The 20,562-nt window shown below is 44.4% G+C and overlaps 1 protein-coding gene across 1 annotated transcript in view; it reads right to left on the bottom strand.

Moving 5' to 3' along the window:
* Positions 1–20,562, bottom strand: part of septin2 (septin 2) — a 77,387-nt gene that overhangs the window by 18,635 nt on the left and 38,190 nt on the right. Inside the window, 6 exon segments of the mRNA XM_070883242.1 lie at positions 6,397–6,514; positions 7,654–7,788; positions 9,473–9,596; positions 11,617–11,703; positions 15,052–15,188; positions 15,190–15,224. Coding sequence (XP_070739343.1) covers positions 6,397–6,514; positions 7,654–7,788; positions 9,473–9,596; positions 11,617–11,703; positions 15,052–15,188; positions 15,190–15,224 — 636 coding nt within the window.

The following is a 20,562-nucleotide window of genomic DNA, read 5'->3' on the forward strand; positions in this document are numbered from 1 at the left end:
TTTAACTTTCTGCAATTCGTGAGCTCAAAGTCTCAAGTGCTCAATGAATACAGAATGATATAGTATTTACAGCACAGCAACAGGACTAGTCCATGCCAGTGTTCATATCCCACAAGAGCCTCCTCCCACTCTAATTACCTCTACTCAACCTGCCCCCATATCCCTCTGTTTCCATCTTTCCTGATCTGCTACAGTTCATTTCCCATTACTGAACCTGAAAATTAACATATGGACCAGTCAGGAATGACCCCACCCAAATAACACCTGTGCAGTTTCAACTTTAAAACTATTACCAGTAAGGCACAACTGGTCGATTACTGCAGCATTTCAGTACACAGGAGCCCAGTACTGCAGACCGCACTAAGTGGAGGAAGTGCATCCAGGAGGGCGATGAGCACAGAGTCTCATTGCCGAGAGCATGCGGAAATCAAGCGCAGGCAGCTGAAGGAGCATGCGGCAAACCTGTCCCACCCACCCTTTCCCTCAATGACTACTTGCCCCACCTGTGACAGAGACTGTAATTCCTGTATTGGACTGTTCAGCCACCTAAGGTCTCATATTTAGAGTGGAAGCAAGTCTTCCTCGATTCCAAGGGACTGCCTATGATAATGTGATGATTTCAATACACAGATCACAGAGGATCTTTGGTAACCGTTGCCCAATACTCAGAGCTGCTCACCGACGACCTCTGGTAACAGCAGCTTAGTACTGCAGCATTTTGGTGCCAAAATGGACATGTAAACTACTTGGCTGAGTGGGATTGTAAAAAGGCATTTGCTAACACAGCCCATCTTTGTGGTACAACCATGAACGTTGATTTTGTTCCAGAATAGAGGCACTCTTGTCCAGTAACCATTATTAGGAAATTGCACAACAATAGACAGTACTGAAAAATGTGTTTGGAAACACACATGTCCAAGGCACCAGCATTTTACTCAGGTCCAACTGGTACTGGAATGATGCAGTACTAGGCTGATGTCACTGGAGGTCCTCAGTAGTTGGGTTTCTAATGCTAGAGGCAGTCAGCTGTCAAAAACTGGAGGCTCTGGAGGCGGAAGAGAGTGGACAATCCGGCATTTTAATTTACTGCCACAAAGCATAAAATAAATATTTTCTGACTCCTGATCACGCAGTCAGTTCCCCAGAATTCATTCATTGGAAATTTCAAATCATCAGTTTACACAAGCCAACATTAACAGTGCAGTTAGCTTGAGAACAGATTAACGGCTAGCATAAAATGGAACCCAAAACACAAACAGTAAAAGGATAATCAAGGAAAGAGTGGGGCTGATTGGGGACCAAGAGAGATTCTTGTAGAGGCAGAGGGCATGGCTGAGGTACTAAAGGAGTATTTTGCATGTGTCTTCACTAGAGAGAGGAGGATGCTGCCAAAATAACAGTAAAGGACTAGGCAGTAGGATAAAGAGAGAGAGAGCGAGGAGGTACTACTTAAAAAGTTGGCAGTCCACAAGTAGAAGATTGTCCCATTCCGGATGGGATCCTCAGTTAGAGAAAAGTAGGGGTGGGAATTGGAGGCGCTGGGCACAATCTTCCAATTCTTCTTGGCTTTGGGGGTGGTTTCAGACGATTGAAAATGTTACACCTGTTTAAGGGGGAGGGGTATAAATCCGGCAACTACAAGCCAATCAGCCCAACGTCAGTGGCGAGGACACTTTTAAAGGCACTAATCTGGGACAAAATGGGAAAAGAATGAGCTAATAAACGAAAGTCAGGATTTATTAAAGGCAAATCATGTTTGACTAAATTGACCAAGTTCTTTGATGAAGTAACAGAAAGCGTTGAGGGTAGTGTGCTTGATGTTGTCTATATGGACTTTCAAAATGCATTTGACAAAGTCCCAAAATTAGTCAGTAAAATCAAAGTCCATAGGTTTAAAGGGACAATGGCAGCATGGATACAAAATTGGCCAAGGGACAGAAAGCAGTTGTGGGAAACAGTTGTTTTTCCAGACTGGAGGGAGGTATACAGTGGTGTTCCCCAGGGGTCAATATTAGGACTACTGCTCTTTGATATATATTAAATGACCCGGACTTGGGTACACAGGGCATCATTACAAGTTTGTAGATGATACGAAAGTCAGAAATGTAGTAAACAGTGAGCAGGATAGTAGCAGACTTCAGGGGGACAGTGTCTGCCATACACCACCCGCCAGCCCCAGGCCCCCGTGCGTCGGAGACTGACTGCACCAAGCAGAGTGTATCACAGACTTAACGTGGACAACTTGCTCCTCTTTGTCAAATGTAGCTCATGACCTCTAATTTTCTGTCCTGGTTCTACAGAAACTTTAATTTCACTTTGGACAATCGGATTAGCAATTGTATAACTGGACCCTAGTCTCCTACTGAACAAGTGACTCACCTTGAAAGGAATGGAATTACATTTATATTGCACCTTTGACAACCTCAGGACATCGCAACGTGCTTTACAACCAATGAAGAACTAAAGCAACTCCAATTACAGCAGTATTACTGGACACGCCTGGCCCATGTCAATGAAAGAGGGGCGGCCAGCCATTGATTAAGGACCCGCTGCTTGCAATTTACTTGACATAATTCAATCTGTTCACATGCCTTTCACTGTAATCAAAAGTGCCATTTTTAGAACTAGCCTTTAGCCCCTTAAATGTCTCTACATTAAATTTCACTGAAACTAGTCCTGGTGCAAGAACCACACACTACAACCAGTTCTGGCCCTAACTATCCAGCAATACATATTACAATCAGCTCAGGCCCGCAGTCCCACACAGTATCCTTACACAGCCAAGAACCTACAATAACTTGTATTGATCGAGTGCTTTTAACATAGAAGCACTTTTGGGTGTTCTCAGAGGCATAATTAGAAATAAATGAATGTCAAGCCAAAGAACAACCTATTCGGAAGGGTGACCAAAAGCTGGGTCGAAGCAGAGAGTCTTACAAGGAGAGCGAGGTTTAGGGGAAATTGCAGAACATGGGCGGCGGCAGCTACCAAGAGGCAGCATTTTAAATTGAACAAGTTGGTGACCAAGAGCCAATGTAGGTCCGCAAAAACGGGGTGATGGGCGAGTGGGACAGGCTACGAGCAGCAGAGTCTTGGATAAGCTGAAATTTATGGAGGGTGGAGAATGGGACAAAGGACAGGAGAGGAATGGAAGAGTTGAATCTGAAAGGGAGAAAAGCATGCAGCAACTGCAGACCTGCTGCAGAGAAGGAGGGGAACAATACTAAGAATACGGAAGGAAGCAGTCTCCCTGATGGCGAAGATCAACAGTTGCAGAATTATTGTGGCAAATGGAGGGAAAAGGCTAGATAGCTGGCAACTTGAAGGTGCAATTATAAGTGACATGGGAGCAATGTTCCCTTTCATTTCTTTTGGGTGGGCAGCCCCTTTAACAGCCATTCAAATTCCTGTGCGTTTTGTTCCGTTTAAAAGCCGGTGTGCCAGCTGTGCGCGAAGTCCATGCGGCCCAATGGGAGGATTGCTTGGGAGAAGGGTTTTATCCAGGGCACGTGCAGAAAAACATGGCCTTAGCCTGGTGATCAAAACCATGAGAGTAGAGGCCGAGAGGGCAAGACAACATTCTGTATGCTAGAAATTTACAGCAAAATGGTAATCGCTCGACAGGTATACCAGTTGCATTATTGCAATTGGGAAAGGAGACAGTGAAGCAGTTTCTCTCAAACAATCTGAGTTTTTCCCCCCAATATATCTTGAAAGAAGCAAGTCTGATCCAACCAAATGTTCGAGATTCAACTGCATTCTGAAGCCCACAGTAAACTGCACTACTCGTGTACACTACCATTTAACCCATTAAATCAACAACTTGTATTTATAGTGTCTTTAACGTAGGAAAACATCCCAAGGTGCTTCACAGGAGTGTTACAAGACAAAAATTTGACATAAGCCACATAAGTACAGCAGATGACCAAAAGCTTAGTCAAAGACATAGGTTTTAAGGAGCGTCTTAAAGGAGGAGGGAGAGGTAGAGTGGTTTAGAGAGGGAGTTCCTGAGCCTAGGGCCCAGGCAACAGAAGGCACAGCCACCGATGGTCGAGTGATTATAATCAGGTATGCGCAAGAGGGCAGAATTTGAGGAGCGCAGATATCTCGGGTGGTTGTGAGGCTGAAAGAGATTACAGAGATAGGGAGGGGCGAGGGCATGAAGGGATTTGTAAACAGGGATGAGAATTCTAAAATTGAAGCGTTGCTTAACCGGGAGTCAATGTAGGTGATAGGTGAGTGGGACTTGGTGCGAGTTAGGACACGGGCTGCCGAGTTTTGGATGACTTCAAATTTTCGTAGGAGAGAATGTGGGAGGCCAGCCAGGAGTGGACTGGACGAGCCATTTCAGATGGCTCAAACTGTTGCCTGGATGGCATTTAAGGCCATATTTCCCACCCCCCTTGTTTAACTCTGCAAATATATACAAGGGTTCAACATTTCTATTCCACAGTGATAATACTACAAGTTCAAGAGCATACAATTGGAGCAAAACTATAATCATTCAACTGGCAACTTGGTGTAATGCTTCCCAATGCATTTTCTATAGTTGTTTCTTACCATTTCACACCAGACACCACAGAATTAGGGTACATTCAATAACTCTCACCATGAAGCATGTTTTTTGTTGAACCTTCACTTAAATAAATTGTACCTTGTAGTGCTCATGATCTGCACATTATTAAATTTCAGTCCTATAACACCACCACAAACAAATTATCCCAAGTCCACGACTAAATTTCAGGTGTATAATTTCAGAAGTAAATTTCCAGTAAATGATCACTTGCAACTAAAGAGCACAACTGTAGAAAGAACAGCCTACTCAAATAGTGTGTTGCTGGAGGGCTAGTCCACACTGCACCATAGATAGACACAACACAGGTCTGTGTGTTTAACTCCCCACACAGCAAGTTCCTGATTTCACTCATTAACTCGGGGCAGTTACTAAGTGGGAGCCAAGCATAGAAAGAAAAAAACACAAGGTCAATCATCACACCGTTATAATAGAGCCCGTCCACCTGCTGAGATAGAGTCACTTGTCTCCCCAAGATCCTGCAAATCCCCTGGGAGGATAGACGCACCGTTAGAGTCCTCGACCAGGTCAACGTCCCAAGTATTGAAGCACTGACCACACTTGATCAGCTCCGCTGGGCAGGCCACATTGTTCGCATGCCAGACACGAGACTCCCAAAGCAAGCGCTCTACTCGGAACTCCTTCACGGCAAACGAGCCAAAGTTGGGAAGAGGAAACGTTACAAGGACACCCCCAAAACCTCCCTGATAAAGTGCGACATCCCCACTGACACCTGGGAGTCCCTGGCCAAAGACCGCCTTAAGTGGAGGAAGTGCATCCGGGAGGGCGCTGAGCACAGAGTCTCGTCCCCGACAGCATGCAAAAAACAAGCGCAGGCAGCGGAAAAAGGGTGTTGCAAACCTGTCCCACCCACCCACCCCTTTCCCCCAACGACTCTGTCCCACCCGTGACAGGGACTCATCATCATCATAGACAGTCCCTCGAAACGAGGATGACTTGCTTCCACACCAAAAAGGGATGAGTTCACAGGTGTTTCAATGAAGGACCTAATATTCCAGGTCCCAAACTACATGTTGAAGGGTGGAAGATGTCTGTGCGTGGATTTTTGTTTTAAAAACATGTGGTGGCTGTTGCACACCAGCCACCACACAGGCTTGGTCCAGTGGCAAGGATTACCCAAGACTAACTGGAGAGCAGCTTTGCTGCACAGGCAGAGTGCGCACACATATCGCCGATACTGCCCCTGGCCTCTCCTGGGCCCCGGTCACTTCCCTCTACAGACCCATGCCGCTCCTTAGCCCCTCCTGCTGTGCCTGCCTGCACTGCAATCAGCGACCTGACTTCGTAGCCATCGCCCTCCTGCAGCGGCACGCTCTGCTCCCTGCAGTGGTATGTCGCTGCACGTTGCTCCCGCCAATGGCCCCAGCCTGCTGATGGTCCCTGCCTGCAAGACCATGCCGATTTCCAGGCCGGGCTGCTGCACGCTGCTCCCTCCAATGACAAGATGGTTCTTGTTTTGGACTGTTCAGTCACCTAAGGACACATTTTTAGTGGAAGCAAGTCTTTCTCGATTCCAAGAGACTGCCTATGATAATGATGATGTCTTCTGCCTGAGCTCTATCATCCCAGGCAGATCATGATTGGGAGCGCAGGAGGTATATGGAGTAGAAAGGCTACCAATCGTCACAAGTGCCGGGAAAGTGGGCCACCCCAGACTGTACGAGATACCATAGCCATATATTAAGTTTTCATTGGTTATACAGAACTCCAAAATCTCTTACACTTGTGCAATGATTAGTCTGACATTTCTGAATGATCCTCCAATCTGCTACAAAATCTGATGTACTGGTTACTGTGCCTACCCTTCTTTTGTGCCTCTCTCTTTCCTTCAGTGTAAGGGAGTCAGCCTTAGCGATGACCGGAACAACGTTCACTTTGTTGTGTATAGCCTTCATGAACGCCACATCCAGGGGCTTCAATCTAAAAAAAAACACATACAACAGATAATTGGAAGTGTTTCCCAACAGGTTATTTTAAGCACTGCTGCCATGGCTCATAATCTGAGCTTTCCTGCGTTTGTCTTATTTAATTTCATGTGTGTTCAACTGAAGATAAAGGAGAGAAAACAAACTAAGGAAAAGTAGAACTTGTATTTATACAGCGTCTTTAACGTAGTGAAACGTCCCAAGGCGCTTCACAGAAATATTGAGACAAAAATGTTTTGACACCGAGCCATACAAGGAAAACTTAGGGCAGGTGACCAAAAGCTTGGTCAAAGAGAAAGATTTTAAGGAGCGCCTTGAAGGAGGAGAGGTAGAGAGGCTTAGGCAGGGGGTTCCAGAGCTTGGGGTCTCGGCAGCTGAAGGCACGGCCACTAATGGTTGAGCATTATAATCAGGGAGGCTCAAGAGGGCAGAATTAGAGTAGCCCAAACATCTCGGGGGGAGGGGGGGGGGGGGGGGGGTGAGATGATTGTGGGGCTGGAGGAGATTAGAGAGATAGGGAGGGGCGAGGCCATGGAGGGATTTGAAAATAAGAATTTTGAAATCGAGGCGTTGCTTAACCAGAAGCCAATGTTGGTCAGCGAGCACGGGTGATGGGTGAGCGGGACTTGGTGCGAGTTAGGACACGGGCAGCCGAGTTTTGGATCACCTCTAGTTGACGTAGGGTAGAATGTGGGAGGCCAGCCAGGAGTGTGTTGGAATAGTCAAGTCTAAAGGTAACAAAGGCATGGATGAGAGCTTCAGCAGATGAGCTGAGGCAAGGGCAGAGATGGGCAGTATTATGGAAGTGGAAATCAGTAATGGAATAAATCATAAGAACTGAATTTTAGGGAGAGACTGGATTCTTCTATTCTCACCTCAGGAGGCTTACCGACCAGACAACCCCAGTATTAGCCATTACTAAGTAGTTTCTCATTTTCTGAGAGATTAGATGTGCCATTGCACACCACTTTAAAATGTCCAATTTGGTAGTTCGGGACAGTCAATAATTTGAAGCATCGCAAACACTGCAATGACTGCGAGCTACGCCTCCTGTGTTGGAGGAGCTCCTGCAACACCTCTATTGCCAGGAAATTATATTTCATTTCATTTCCCTAAACCAGTAACTGTGCTTACCCATGGCCAAAAGGGGAGATGAAATAAAAGCAGCAGTGGACCCGGTTATCAATAATGTGGCGTCTGTTCAATCCACTTTCATCGTGCAGATATCGCTCAAACTGCTCATCAATGTATGAAATAATTGTCTTAAAGCTGAAAAAGATCAGAAAAAACAATCAAAAGGCTGGACTGGGACACAGGAAAACCTTCAAAAAGAACTCACCTGGTGGTCCGAGAGCTTTACAAGGCATCTGTATTGGTGGTTGCAGAATACAAGGGAAAGTAAAAAAGAAAAATCAAAAAGAAATTAATTAACTAGATTTAATACAAGTAATATATGGTAATGGAGAAAATAATGGGACTGAAGATAGACAAATCTCCAGAACTTGATGGTTTCTAGCCCAGGGCATTAAAAGAATTAGGAGAGGAAATTGTAGATGCTCGAGTCATGATCTCTGAAAACTCTCTCCATTCAGAAATTGTCCCCTTAGTTTGGCAACTTTCCAATGTCACTCCACTATTTAAAAAGGGCGAGAGAGATAACTAGAAAATTATAGGCCGATTAGTTTAATGACTGCTGTGGGGAAATTGCTGTGGGGAAGTTACCAGAATCTGTTATTAGGGACAGAGTGATTGAACACTTCGACAAATGAACGGACAAGTCATGTCGAATGAACCCAGTTGAATTTGAGGAGGTAACTAACATGGTGTGAGGGAGTGTCTATGGATGTTATTTATATGGATTTCCAGAAGGCATGTGATAATGTTCCACATCAGAGACTGCTACCAAAAATTAAGAGCACATGGAATTGGAGGAAAACTATTCACATAGCTAGGGAATTGGTTAGGAGGTAGGAGACAGTAGGGATAATGGTTATGTACTCCAACTGGCAGGATGTGTCATCTAGTGGGGTCGAGACTGGAGCCTCAGCTTTTCACTATATTTATAAATGACTCAGATGAAGGAATAGAGAGCCAGATATCCAAGACATGAAGGACTGAATGGCCTACTCCTGTTCCTAGATTATCCTTTAAGCTGATCAGTGTTAATTTTAAAAGGTTCTGTTCAATCCTATATAAGTTTAAAAAAAAACCTTTGACCGACTTAAGGAGAATTAGAACAAGTGACTTTAGTGAAATTAATAGGCTTGATCAGTTTAGGGTCCCTACTCCAATGCAATACACCCTGTATACTGTGCACAGAGTCCTGACTCCAGTATAATACATCTTGTATAAAGTACAATTTGACTACCATAATAATATTTATATACCACTTTTAATGTAGGAAAACGTCCCACAGTGCCTCAAAGGCATGAGAAAAAACGTGAACACAGAGCCAAATAAAGGTATTAGATGGGGCGACCAAGAGCTTGATCAAGGAGGTGTATCTTAGAGCTAGTGAAGGTTTAAGGAAGGAAATTCCAGAGAGTATGGTCCGATGCACACAAAGGCCTAGGTGGGTGAGAAGGAATTGTACAAGAGGCCAGGTTCAGAGGAATGGTGAGTTCAGACAGAGTAGGTGGGTGTAGCACTGGGAGGAAATGACAGTAATTGGAGAGGGGGGGCATCAGGGAAGAAGCGTGATTTTAATTTGACGAGTTGGGGGACCAGGAAATTTGAGGAGTTGGGGACCAGGAGTAGGTCTACAGTTTCAAATATTGTACAGCAGCAAGTGCTCCTCGGTATGCAGACATCCGAGATACTTTCAGGACTGCTCAGCCGACAGAACACTAGAATCGGAAATGTAAACAAATCGTAATGGTTCGTTGAAACGGAGATCACAAAACCCGCTCCAATTAAATTATTTATTATTGTAATTTACAACAGGCTGACATACCAGTCCTGGCTGTTTATGGCATCCCCATATCCTGGTGTGTCAACCACAGTCAGACGCAGCTTGACACCACGCTCTTCAATCTCGACAGTGGAAGCCTCAATCTGGACTGTTCTTTCAATTTTCTCTGAAATAGACAGGTGCTTGTGAACCACTGTGAGATCAAAATGCTGGTGTTTCAACAATTACACAATTTGGGTTTTTCCACTTCTGATCGGGTTCGAGTAATTTGGCAAGCTCTTTGGGTGAGACACCCTCAAGACAGATTTAGCTCTTTCCTGGAACTCGACACCATCCCAACTTGGGAGGGTGGTGAAAATATCTGCTCTTGGATCCCCACCAAACCAGCATCATAAGCAGCCATCACTTCTCAGAACAGTTTGTAATGACAGTTATACATTTTCTGAGGTGAGAGACCTTCCTACAAAACCACCGATTGGCCCACTGCTCAGACTGGCCGAGTGGTTCCCCCCACCTGTCCATCTCCCATGGCGTCAACTTTGCCTCCGTTCACATGACATGAATTGACCTTGCTTCCCAGGGTTTTCTATCTTTCTAGACTGTTGACTCTCCACTGCCCTTGTTATTCAGTACTGGGTGTATGTGTTATGTTTTCATCTTCTATCAGTCTGTGCTAAGGGTCAATGCAGTGTTGGCTACTTATGATGGTACATTAACCATAATGCTTTGCTGCTTCCCCTGCTTAAAACCCATTCAAGCGAGTGTATAAGCATGTTTTACATACATAAGCGAGTTTTATATACAACTACAATCCCTATAAAGACAGAGGAACTCCCAATTCCTCAAAACCTCCCAATACCGATAAACCCTACAATTCAGTTCAGGTATTGGTTTTTTTCCCCTTACAAGCCACAAGGATGTTAAAAAGTGACCCAGATAACATGTTTTCTTTCTCCTTCCTCTTTATGAAGACGTATTTGCTCCATGTCTCAATGCAATCCCCAATGTTAGCGTTAGTAATCAGGTGAAGCACTGGGTTCAAGCCCACATGCTGCCTTTTCATGGTATAGCACACTGCACAGTGGCCAGATCATGCCCTTCCATCAGTTGGATAACAAATTTTACCTCTCCCTCTAGAGGTCCTGTACTAACTCCAGATGAGGTACAATCTCCAGAAGTGTACTATATCCAATATTCTGGGCGTTATGCTCATCCCATGACCAAAGACTGACCAGAAAGCTGGAGGAAAGACCCTGGCTGTGTGCCGAGAGGCAGAAAGGCAAGAGTTATGAATACTGACCCACAAGGCAGCAGCAACAGAATGCACAAAGGCCAAGTCAGGATCATAGTTTGCATTTACCGCACCCCAAACAAGCTCCACAAAGTTCATCTCTTCATACCAGATGAATGCTGGAGGGGCTATGGCCAAAAAGGCTACCTCCCTACACATATCTTGCACACCCCTGCATTCAGTCATTCTGGACAGTGGTCCAGAGAAGGCAGCTCAATGCTTTTTGGGCTTACCCACTCCAAAATTAGGTTAACAGTGCATTACTAATTGCATGAAGATTCATCCTCTCTGTAAAGTCCTTACTCTACAGTATGAAACCACGCGAGGCACATTCTGGGGACAAGGTCACTCTGTGACCTGAACTCTATTCACAGGACTCCAAAGACAACGACCCTGCGTGGGACCACCCTTTTTATACCTGAGTGATCAGGTAAGGAGTGTCTCCCACAAGTTCACCCCTTGTGGTCAAGGTGTGCATCTAGGTTGAGTGTATACAGTAATACAGTGGTGTCATACATGGCACCCTCTGTGCCGAAGTGAAGCCCTGCCCTCCACTGAAGCACATGTAGGACAGTCAGAATAAGTCGCGTTTGGCTTCTGCCTGGAACTGGAGAAATACCAAACAATTTGATGTACATTCCTGGAGGTTCAGTCATCACAAGTCGCCCCTCCAGAAGTAATCCACCCACTGACCCCAACAGACATAACCACCTTCCGCCCCTCCTCCACTGTCCTTAAACCTAAACCTAATCCTCAGAAGCCAACATTGAACTAGTTGCCACAACCCTGTGACCTACATTGCTCCCAGCTGAAGCACTACTCAATCAGAAAGTAAAATGGCTAGTGTACACTTTTGTGAATTAAATTATAAAGAAACACACCCCCAGAACCTTACCTGCTGCTCCGGGGATAACTCTCTCAGGGTAGAGGTCAGTCAGGAAGAGGCTGTTAATAAGTGTTGATTTGCCCTGCCCAGACTCACCTGCACAGAAAACAAGCAATCACATTAAAACACCACCAGATTTTTGCATTAACTAATGCATTAGACTTCATAGTTTCCCCAACAAGTTGACATCCAAGATTCACAGCTTTACCTTGTTTGAGAGAAGGAAATCAAGGAACTTGAACATTTACAGTAGAAAACAATTCCAAATTCTAAAATCACAATTATATTGACAGATTGGATGCTGAGGATGTTACCCCCGGCTGTAGTGTCTAAAACTAGCGGGCACAGTCTCAGGATAAGGGGTTGGCCATTTACGACTGAGATGGAGGAATTTCTTCACTTAGAGGGTTGTGAATCTTTGGAATTCTCTGCCCCAGAGGGCTGTGGATACTGATTCATTGAGTATATTCAAGGCTGAAAGAGAGAGATTTTTTGGAGTCTAGGGGAACCAAGAGATATGGGGATCAGGCAGGAAAGTGGAGTTGAGGTCAGTGATCAGCCATGATCTTATTGAATTGGCGGAGCAGGCTCAAAGGGCCGTATGGCCTGCTCCTATTTCTTATGTTCTTTTCTTGTTGGGCGGTAAGGAGTGCAGTATAAAAAACAGATAGCTGTTTTCAAATCCAGGTCAGTACATATGGAGCTCCTTACTGGTGGCGACAAGATTCTACACTAGATCAATGTGAAGCACCCTAATGAGGCTCAAGTCCACAAACCAAAACTGGCCTTAACTGAACACTAATCATCAAATTGACCCAAAGACTACAAAAAGTGGCTGGCTTAGAAGCTACAAGGGTCATAACAGTGCTCCTCTGCATTTGGTGCTGAGGCTTGTTGTCGGGAAAAAGTAGAAAACAGGTGACGTGAATGAAGCCCATGCTATACCAGACCTTGATGTGCTTTAAAAGGAACTGTGTAGAGGGAGCTATAGCTTGTATATAATCATCACATATTTTCTTGTGATGACATCAGTGACTCCTGGTTTAGATGCAGGGTATAGCTCCCTCAACATGTTCCTTAAAGAACATATCCTAATCTTAGATAAGACATAAGCAGCAAAAAGAAAAAAAGTCATTGACACAGAAAACTTGCAGACTGGGCAGTTAAATGGCAAGTGAACTTTAACGTAGATAAATGATGTGAAGTGATGCACTTTGGTTGGAAAAATAGAAACAGCACCTACATCTTAGAAAAGAGGAGACTGAATGGGGTAGAAGAGCAAAGGGATCCAGGTGAACAAATTAAAAGCAGCATCGCAGGTCAGCAACACAATTAAAATTCGAAAAAGCACTGGGATTTATTTCTAGGGGTACAGAATTCAAAACTAGTAAAGTAATGTTAAACTTGTCTAGGACCCTGCTCAGGCCACACATAGTGCTGTGCATAGTTCTGGTCTCCATACTATAAATAGGACATAGAAGCACTGGAGAAAGTGCAAAAGAGATTTACAAGAATTATACCAGAACTGAAAGATTACAGCCATCGGGAAAGGTTGAACAGGTTGGGGCTTTTTTCTTTAGGAAAGAGACCAACTCTCAGTTGCTGCCTGCACCCGACTCGCTGACTTCAGCCTCTGTCCCACTTTCACTATTAGAAATAAAAGCGCTGGAAGTCTGCGGTTCCCATTGCAAGGTGATCTGTGTGGATCCCAGCATTGTCAGCACCCCAGCCGAGATTCCATTCATTAATAGCTGGATGGTAACCATACCTGACCTGAGAGAAGCAGGGGGGGGGGGGGAAGGGAGGAGAGGGAGAAGGGGGGGGGGGGGGGGGGGGCGGGGAGGGGGGGAGAGAGAGAAGGGAGAAGGGAGAAGAGGGGGGGGGGGGGGAAGGGAGAAAGAAGGCAGAAGGAGGGAGAGGAAATAGAGCTGCAACCATAATTAGGGTTGTGAACTGGACACTGCGTTGATTGCTACCGAGCATTCTCTGCGTCCCCTCCCATACGTGCAGCTTCTCCACCGCCGCCGCCGCCCTCCCCCCCCCCCACCCACAGCACGCCCCCTCCCCCACCCTGGCCCCGCACTCCTCTCGCTGCCACACAAACTAATTATGTTACACACTTTCACGCAGAGCAGTGCCTCCAGGTAAAATGCATAAATTAAAGTATATCCATGCAGAGTATAATTGATTTTGTTTAATTATCCCCCAAGGTTATTAACGTAGTACAAAGGCAGCAAATGAATCGATATATGCGCATATTCAAAACACTTCATCTCTAAATGGAAGTTATTTTACATAAATTACAAATAATTAATTCTACCTAAAATAAATGTAAATTAAAATCATACTTCATACAGGGTTCTCTATTTTTTACAAAGCTACATCACTTAAATGGAAGAGTGTAAATCCTATATGAAGCAGTATTTATGTTTAATGGAAAATCTAAATCTTATTCCTGCTGTTAATAAATTACCCATCTAGTAAATGACTCCTGTATTGACTGCTAGCTGTTTTTGTCAATGACCACCTTTCCCTCGAATTTCTGATGGGTTCAGAGGAAGGGAGGAAGGAGAGTGCAAGCACAAAACGAGGCAAAAGAAAAGGGAGAGAGAAAAAAAATTCAAATATAGACACAAGCAGGCAACAAAAATTAAGTGATGAGACAACCAAGACAGATGTCAAACAGCTACATTTTCTTGTCCAGAGCATCGCTGCAGGAGTTGAACTGCTGTTAAATAATAGTGTGCATTGTGGTTTAACACGATTATCCCCCAACTCACTGAGCAATGCCATAGGAGAGCCACATCAGCAACGATCCCCATTAAAAACTCTAATCTCTGTCAGCTGTGGCTCAGTGGGTAGCACATTCACCTGAGTCAGGTGATGAGTTCAAGTCCCACTTCAGGAACTTGAGCACAAAAAACTAGGCCGACATTCCAGTGCAGTGCTGAGGGAGTGCTGCACGGAGAGAGGCGCCGTCTTTCGGATGAGACGTGAAACCGAGGTCACGTCTGCCCCCTCAGGTGGATGTAAAAGATCACATGGCACTATTTTGAAGAGCAGGGGAGTTTATCCCCAATGTTCTGGCCAATATATATCCCTGAAACAAATGATCAGGTCATTATCACATTGCTGTGGGAGCTTGCTGTGCTGCTGTGTTTCCCACATTACAACAGTGACTACACTTCATTGGCTGTAAAGCGCTCTGGGACGTCGGGTGGTCATAAAAGGCACTATATAAATGCAAGTCTGCCTTTCTTTTAATCAGCTTTAAATCTTGAGCAAGGAATGTTCCAAATTCACAATGAGTCTCAACGCTTTCAAATCTTGAAATATTAAACACCATGTCCACAGAAAAAACATCTCATTTGCACACCAAGCAGAGAAGAGGTTAGCAGCTTTTACAAAAACATTGAAAACTTGTCAAAAGAAATAAACACTTACCAACTACCATGAGTGTGAATTCAAACCCTTTCTTCACAGATTTACGATGCACCTGATTAGGAAGGTTTGCAAATCCCACATAACCAGGAGTCTCTGGGTTTGTGAACTGGGCTTGCTGCTGCTGCTGCTGCTGTGTGCTGTTGCTGCAATAGTTGTTGCTGCTGTTGCAGCATCTACAGAAAATCAGATCAGTTTAAGAAAAATTAGAAACTGTTCAGACTCTTAACATTGACTCCGAACATCTTTCACAATTTTCAATTTTCCCACATCAAAATCCTCCTGGGTGCAATTGCTGTATATCATGATAATTACAAGTTACAGGGTTAATTACACTGTTCTTCCTGGTGTCCCTTTTCTCTACCATATTCCATAGACTATCGTAATAAATTTGAAGTAAACAAAGAACACAAGAAATAGGAGAAGGAGTAGGCCATTTGGCCCCTCAAGCCTGCTCTGCCATTCTTCTGCTTAGGCAGTCGAGGATGACTTGCTTCCACGAGCATGAGTTCTAAGGTGATTGAGGAGACCAATGCGGGATCTACAGACTCTGTCACAGGTGGGGCAGGTGGTGGTTGATTTGTTGTGCGCTCCTTCCGCTGTTTGTACTTGGCTTCTGCCTGCTCCTGGCGAAGAGGCTCGAGGTATTCGGCGCCTTCTCTGATGCTTCTCCTCCACTTTGAGTGGTCTTGGGCCAGGGATTCCCAAGAGTTGGTGGGGATGTTATATTTTTTCCAAGGAGGCTTTGAAGGTGTTCTTGAGGTGGTTTCTCTGCCCTCCTGGGGCTCGCCTGCCATGACTTGGCTCGGAGTACAGTGCTTGTTTCAAGTCTCGTATCGGGCATGCGGACCATATGGCTCGTCCACTGGCGTTGGTCGAGCCATTCAATAAGATCATGGCTGATCTTGGCCCCAATTCCATTTTCTTGCCCGCTCCCCATAAACCTAGACTCCCCTATCGTTCAAAAATCTGTCGATCTCCACCTTAAATATATTCAATGACCCAGTCTCCATAACTCTCTGGGGGTAGGGAATTACAAAGATTCACAACTCTCAGAATAAATTCCTCCTCTTCTCCATTTTAAAACTGCTTGAAGCTTTGCCAAAAGGAAAGATACGTTCATGGAGCAGTAAATGTCAAATATTCTGCCTGGCAACAAAAATTTAATTTGAGTTGTTCCAACAAGTTACTGGGCCCTCTGCAGTGCTCAGGATCAACTTGGTTAGAAGAACATAAGAAATAGGAACAGGAGTAGGCCATACAGCCCCTTGAGCCTGCTCTGCCATTCAATACGATTATGGCTGATGCGATCATGAACTCAGCTCCACTTCCCTGCCCGCTCCCCATATCCCTTTCTTGATTAAGAAACCATCTATTTCTGTCTTAAATTTATTCAATGTCCCAGCTGCCACAGCTCTGAGGCAGCAATTCCACAGATTCACAACCCTAAAAAATTTCTCGTCATCTCTGTTTTAAATGGGCGGCCCTTATTCCAAGATCATGCCCTCTAGTTCAAGTCTCCCCCATCAGTGGAAACATACTCTCTGCATCCACCCAATCAAGGCCTCTCATACGTCTCGATAAGATCATCTTTCAATCTTCTGAACTCCAATGAGTAGAGGCCCAACCTACTCAAGCTTTTCTCATAAGTCAACCCCCTCATCCCTGGAATTAACCTAATGAACCTTCTCTGAACTGCCTCCAAAGCAAGTATATCCTTTCGTAAATATGGAAACCAAAACTGCACACAGTATTCCAGGTGTGGCCTCACCAATACCTTATTTAGCTGTCGTAAGACTTCCCTGCTTTTATACTCCATCCCCTTTGCAATAAAGACCAAGATACCATTAGCCTTCCTGATCACTTGCTGTACCTGCATACTATCCTTTTGTGTTTCATGCACAAGTACCCCCAGGTCCTGCTGTACTGCGGCACTTTGCAATCTTTCTCCATTTAAATAATAACTTGCTCTTTGATTTTTTTCGGCCAAAGTGCATGATCTCACACTTTCCAACATTATTCTCCATCTGCCAAATTTTTGCCCACTCACTTAGCCTGTCGATGTCCTTTTGCAGATTTTGTGTAACCTCCTCACTCATTGCTTTTCCTCCCATCTTTGTATCATCAGCAAACTTGGCTACATTACACTCAGTTCCTTCTTCCAAGTCGTTAATATAGATTGTAAATAGTTGGGGTACCAGCACTGATCCCTGCAGCACCCCACTAGTTACTGATTGCTAACCCGAGAATGAACCATTTATCCCGACTCTCTGTTTTCTGTTAGTTAGCCAATCCTCTATCCATGCTAATATATTACCCCCAACCCCATGAACTTTTATCTTGTGCAGTAACCTTTTATGTGGCAGCTTGTCAAATGCCTTCTGGAAGTCCAAACACACCACATCCACTGGTTCCCCTTTATCCATCCTGTTCGTTAAATCCTCAAAGATCTCCAGCAAATTTGTCAAACATGGCTTCCCCTTCATAAATCCGTGCTGACTCTGCCTGACCAAATTTTGCTTTTCCAAATGTCCTGCTACTGCTTCTTTAATAAAGGAAGCCAACATTTTCCCAACTACAAAGGTTAGGCTAACTGGTCTATAGTTTCCTGCTTTTTATCTGCCTGGCCAGCCACATTATAACTGCCACATTACTTGGTATTGAAAATCATTTGTGCAAGTTAAACAATTTGGCTGCTACTTGGCTTTTGAAAGCCACTCGCTCTTATTTATATTTCCATTGTCTAATGTAGTTGTATTTCGTATTTGATTACTTAAAGCTAGCTAACTACAAAAACAAGTGTCTGACAAGAATCCCAAAAATTGGCAACCCGAATAAAATAAAGCACTTTAGAAAGAACCTTGAAAGAGAAACAAATTAATACTGACAAAGTGGTGACATTAATTAAAGGAATCTTTCGAAAGACCAATTAAGAGGGATGGATCACTTGCAAATGTCTGAGTTGAGCAGAGTTCCATTGTTGAAAGTATGATAATTACAATGTAGACAGCTGATAAAACTAAGTTGCCAGAACTTTGTAATGAGCAAATGGGACATAAATAAGAGTTAACTGTCCAACTGGAGAGCAGCCAAGCTCCAGTCCATCTGAAGGAAGAAACATCCAAAGATCATCCCCTAGCCTAAGAGGAAAAGTCCAAAGAAATGTTTTTAATTCTCTTCAGATGAAATCAGCACTGGTGAGAGAATTTGTTTATTAGTGAAGCAAATGTACCGATCAGTTTGTAATCAAAGAGCATTTTCATATGTACAGTAGTGTTACTGGACTACTGCAGAGGCCTGGGTTAATGATCCAGAGAATGCAAGTTCAAATCCCAGTTTGAGAACGTGAAATGTTTTTTTTTTAAATGTGGAAGTAAGCATCAATAAAAATGACCACGAAGCAGTCAGATGGTCATAAAACCCCAACTGGTCAACAAATGTTCTTTCGGGAGGGAAATCTGGTCTGACCGCCATGTAACTCCAGTCCCGTAGTGGACTCTCAACCACCTTCTGAAATGGTCTTTAACAATGACCAACCACCACATTCTCATGGAAACTCGCGATGGGCAATAAATGCCGTCCTTGCCAGAAATGTCCACATCCAGAGAATGATTAGAGTATGTCTGTTCTCTGCGTCCCTTTTTGTAAACCTTTACAAATAGCTGGTCAAATATTACAAATATTAGTTAAGTAACATCCTACTACCACAACAGATTAGAGATAGTATGCATCACCTTTCATCATTGACTGGCCAGGTTAGATTTATCCTGTCTTTTGTGTGGATATAACACACGAGGCAATCTTCTACATTGGCAGGTCAATGACAGTGTCACTGCAGTGTGCACCAGAACAGATTGGCTGCGGGACCCAGCTGACTCTGGTGCATAGGTCTTCAACATTGCAGCTGGGATGTTTTCTGAGCCCATAGCCTTTGCACTCACTTGCACTTAATGTCACATGCAGTGAATCATATTAGATGGACAATAGCATCAATGATAGTGGGGGCCTCAGGAGATGGATTATCCACTTGGCACTGAGTCGAAGACCAGCCTCATCTTTTGCATTCAGGTACTGAGCTTCACCACAGTTGAGGATGAAGATGTACATAGTGCCTCCTCCCTCTGGTACCTTATCCCAAGACAAACCTGGTACTGTTCCTGGCACACATTTCCACAATCCCCATTGAACCAGGGTTGGTATTCTGGCATGATGCTGATGGGAGGAGTGACAAAAATATCAGGCCATGAGGTTACAGATTATGATGGTGGCCCAGTGTGCTTCATGGATGCCCAGTTTGGGAAAGCCAGAAATATTCTTAATCTGTCCCACTTTGCACAACAGTAGTGCCTCAACTACACTTGGTCTTCAAGGACTGTGCAGTCGTCAAACTTACCAGTGCTATCAGCAAGTAGGTTACCAACATCCCCACTGACACCTGGGAATCCCTGGCCAAAGACTGCCCCAAGTGGTGGAAGTGCAGCTGGGAGGGCGCTGAGCGCCTCGGGTCTCGTCGCCAAGAGCTTCCAAAAATCAAGCGCAGGCTGCGGAAAGAACGTGCGGCAAACCAGACTCCCCACTCACCCTTTCCTTCAACGACTACCTGTCCCACCTGTGACAGGGAATGTGGCACTCATATTGGACTGTACAGCCACCTAAGAACTCATGTCAAGAGTGGAAGCAAGTCTTCCTCCATTCCAAGGGACTGCCTATGATAATGACTTCCTCGTGTTGGTTCCCTTATCACCTGACAGAGTCTGGCAGCTATGTCCTTCAGAACTCAGCCAGCAGCAGTACGACTGAGTTGCTCTTGGTGAAAGTTATGTAATTTAAAAGCATAATTTGTACAAGTGTAGATAATTGCACACTCCATTCTCCTGCATCCAGCTGTACAAGGAAATACAAGAGCACGAACTCTAATGCAGACACACTTTTCATGGTTCGAGTGACCGGAGACTGCATTTGCACATGAAGAATGGCACCAGGTGGGAGTGTAAATGAGGGAGTATAGCAGTGAAAAGCTGTCCCACTCTTCCAAAAGGGGATTGCAAATTTTTTTTAAAGTGCCGAATTAATATGCTTAAAGTTCAGATTCCCTTCAGGTCCTCTCAGCTGAGTAAAATAGGGCCCTGGACAAGACAAGACAACAATTACTTTGTCCCATAAATTAAATCTGTTGTCCATTCACCAAGCAAACAAGGTTTCATGTTGGACAATCACCCTTTTCATTTGAAAATTTGTCATCTCAATTCCTAAACTATATATATATTTTTTTTTTTAAAGTTCCACTGTTTTACATTGGAAACTGGAAATATTTTAATCCTACAAGCTGGAGTAATTTTCAAACAGTAAAACAAGTCATGTGACCAGGGGCCACTTTAAATAACCAAGTCCCTATGAAAACCACCCTGCGCCCCCAAAACTCTGCTGCAGAGGAAAAAATTAGTTAAATGCATCACCGAATCAATTCCAGAGTCCAAAGTTCTATTCAAGGTCACAAGCTCTGATCCAAACATA

This window comes from Pristiophorus japonicus, chromosome 6 (genome assembly GCF_044704955.1).
Source record: "Pristiophorus japonicus isolate sPriJap1 chromosome 6, sPriJap1.hap1, whole genome shotgun sequence".
Classification (NCBI taxonomy): Eukaryota; Metazoa; Chordata; class Chondrichthyes; family Pristiophoridae; genus Pristiophorus; species Pristiophorus japonicus.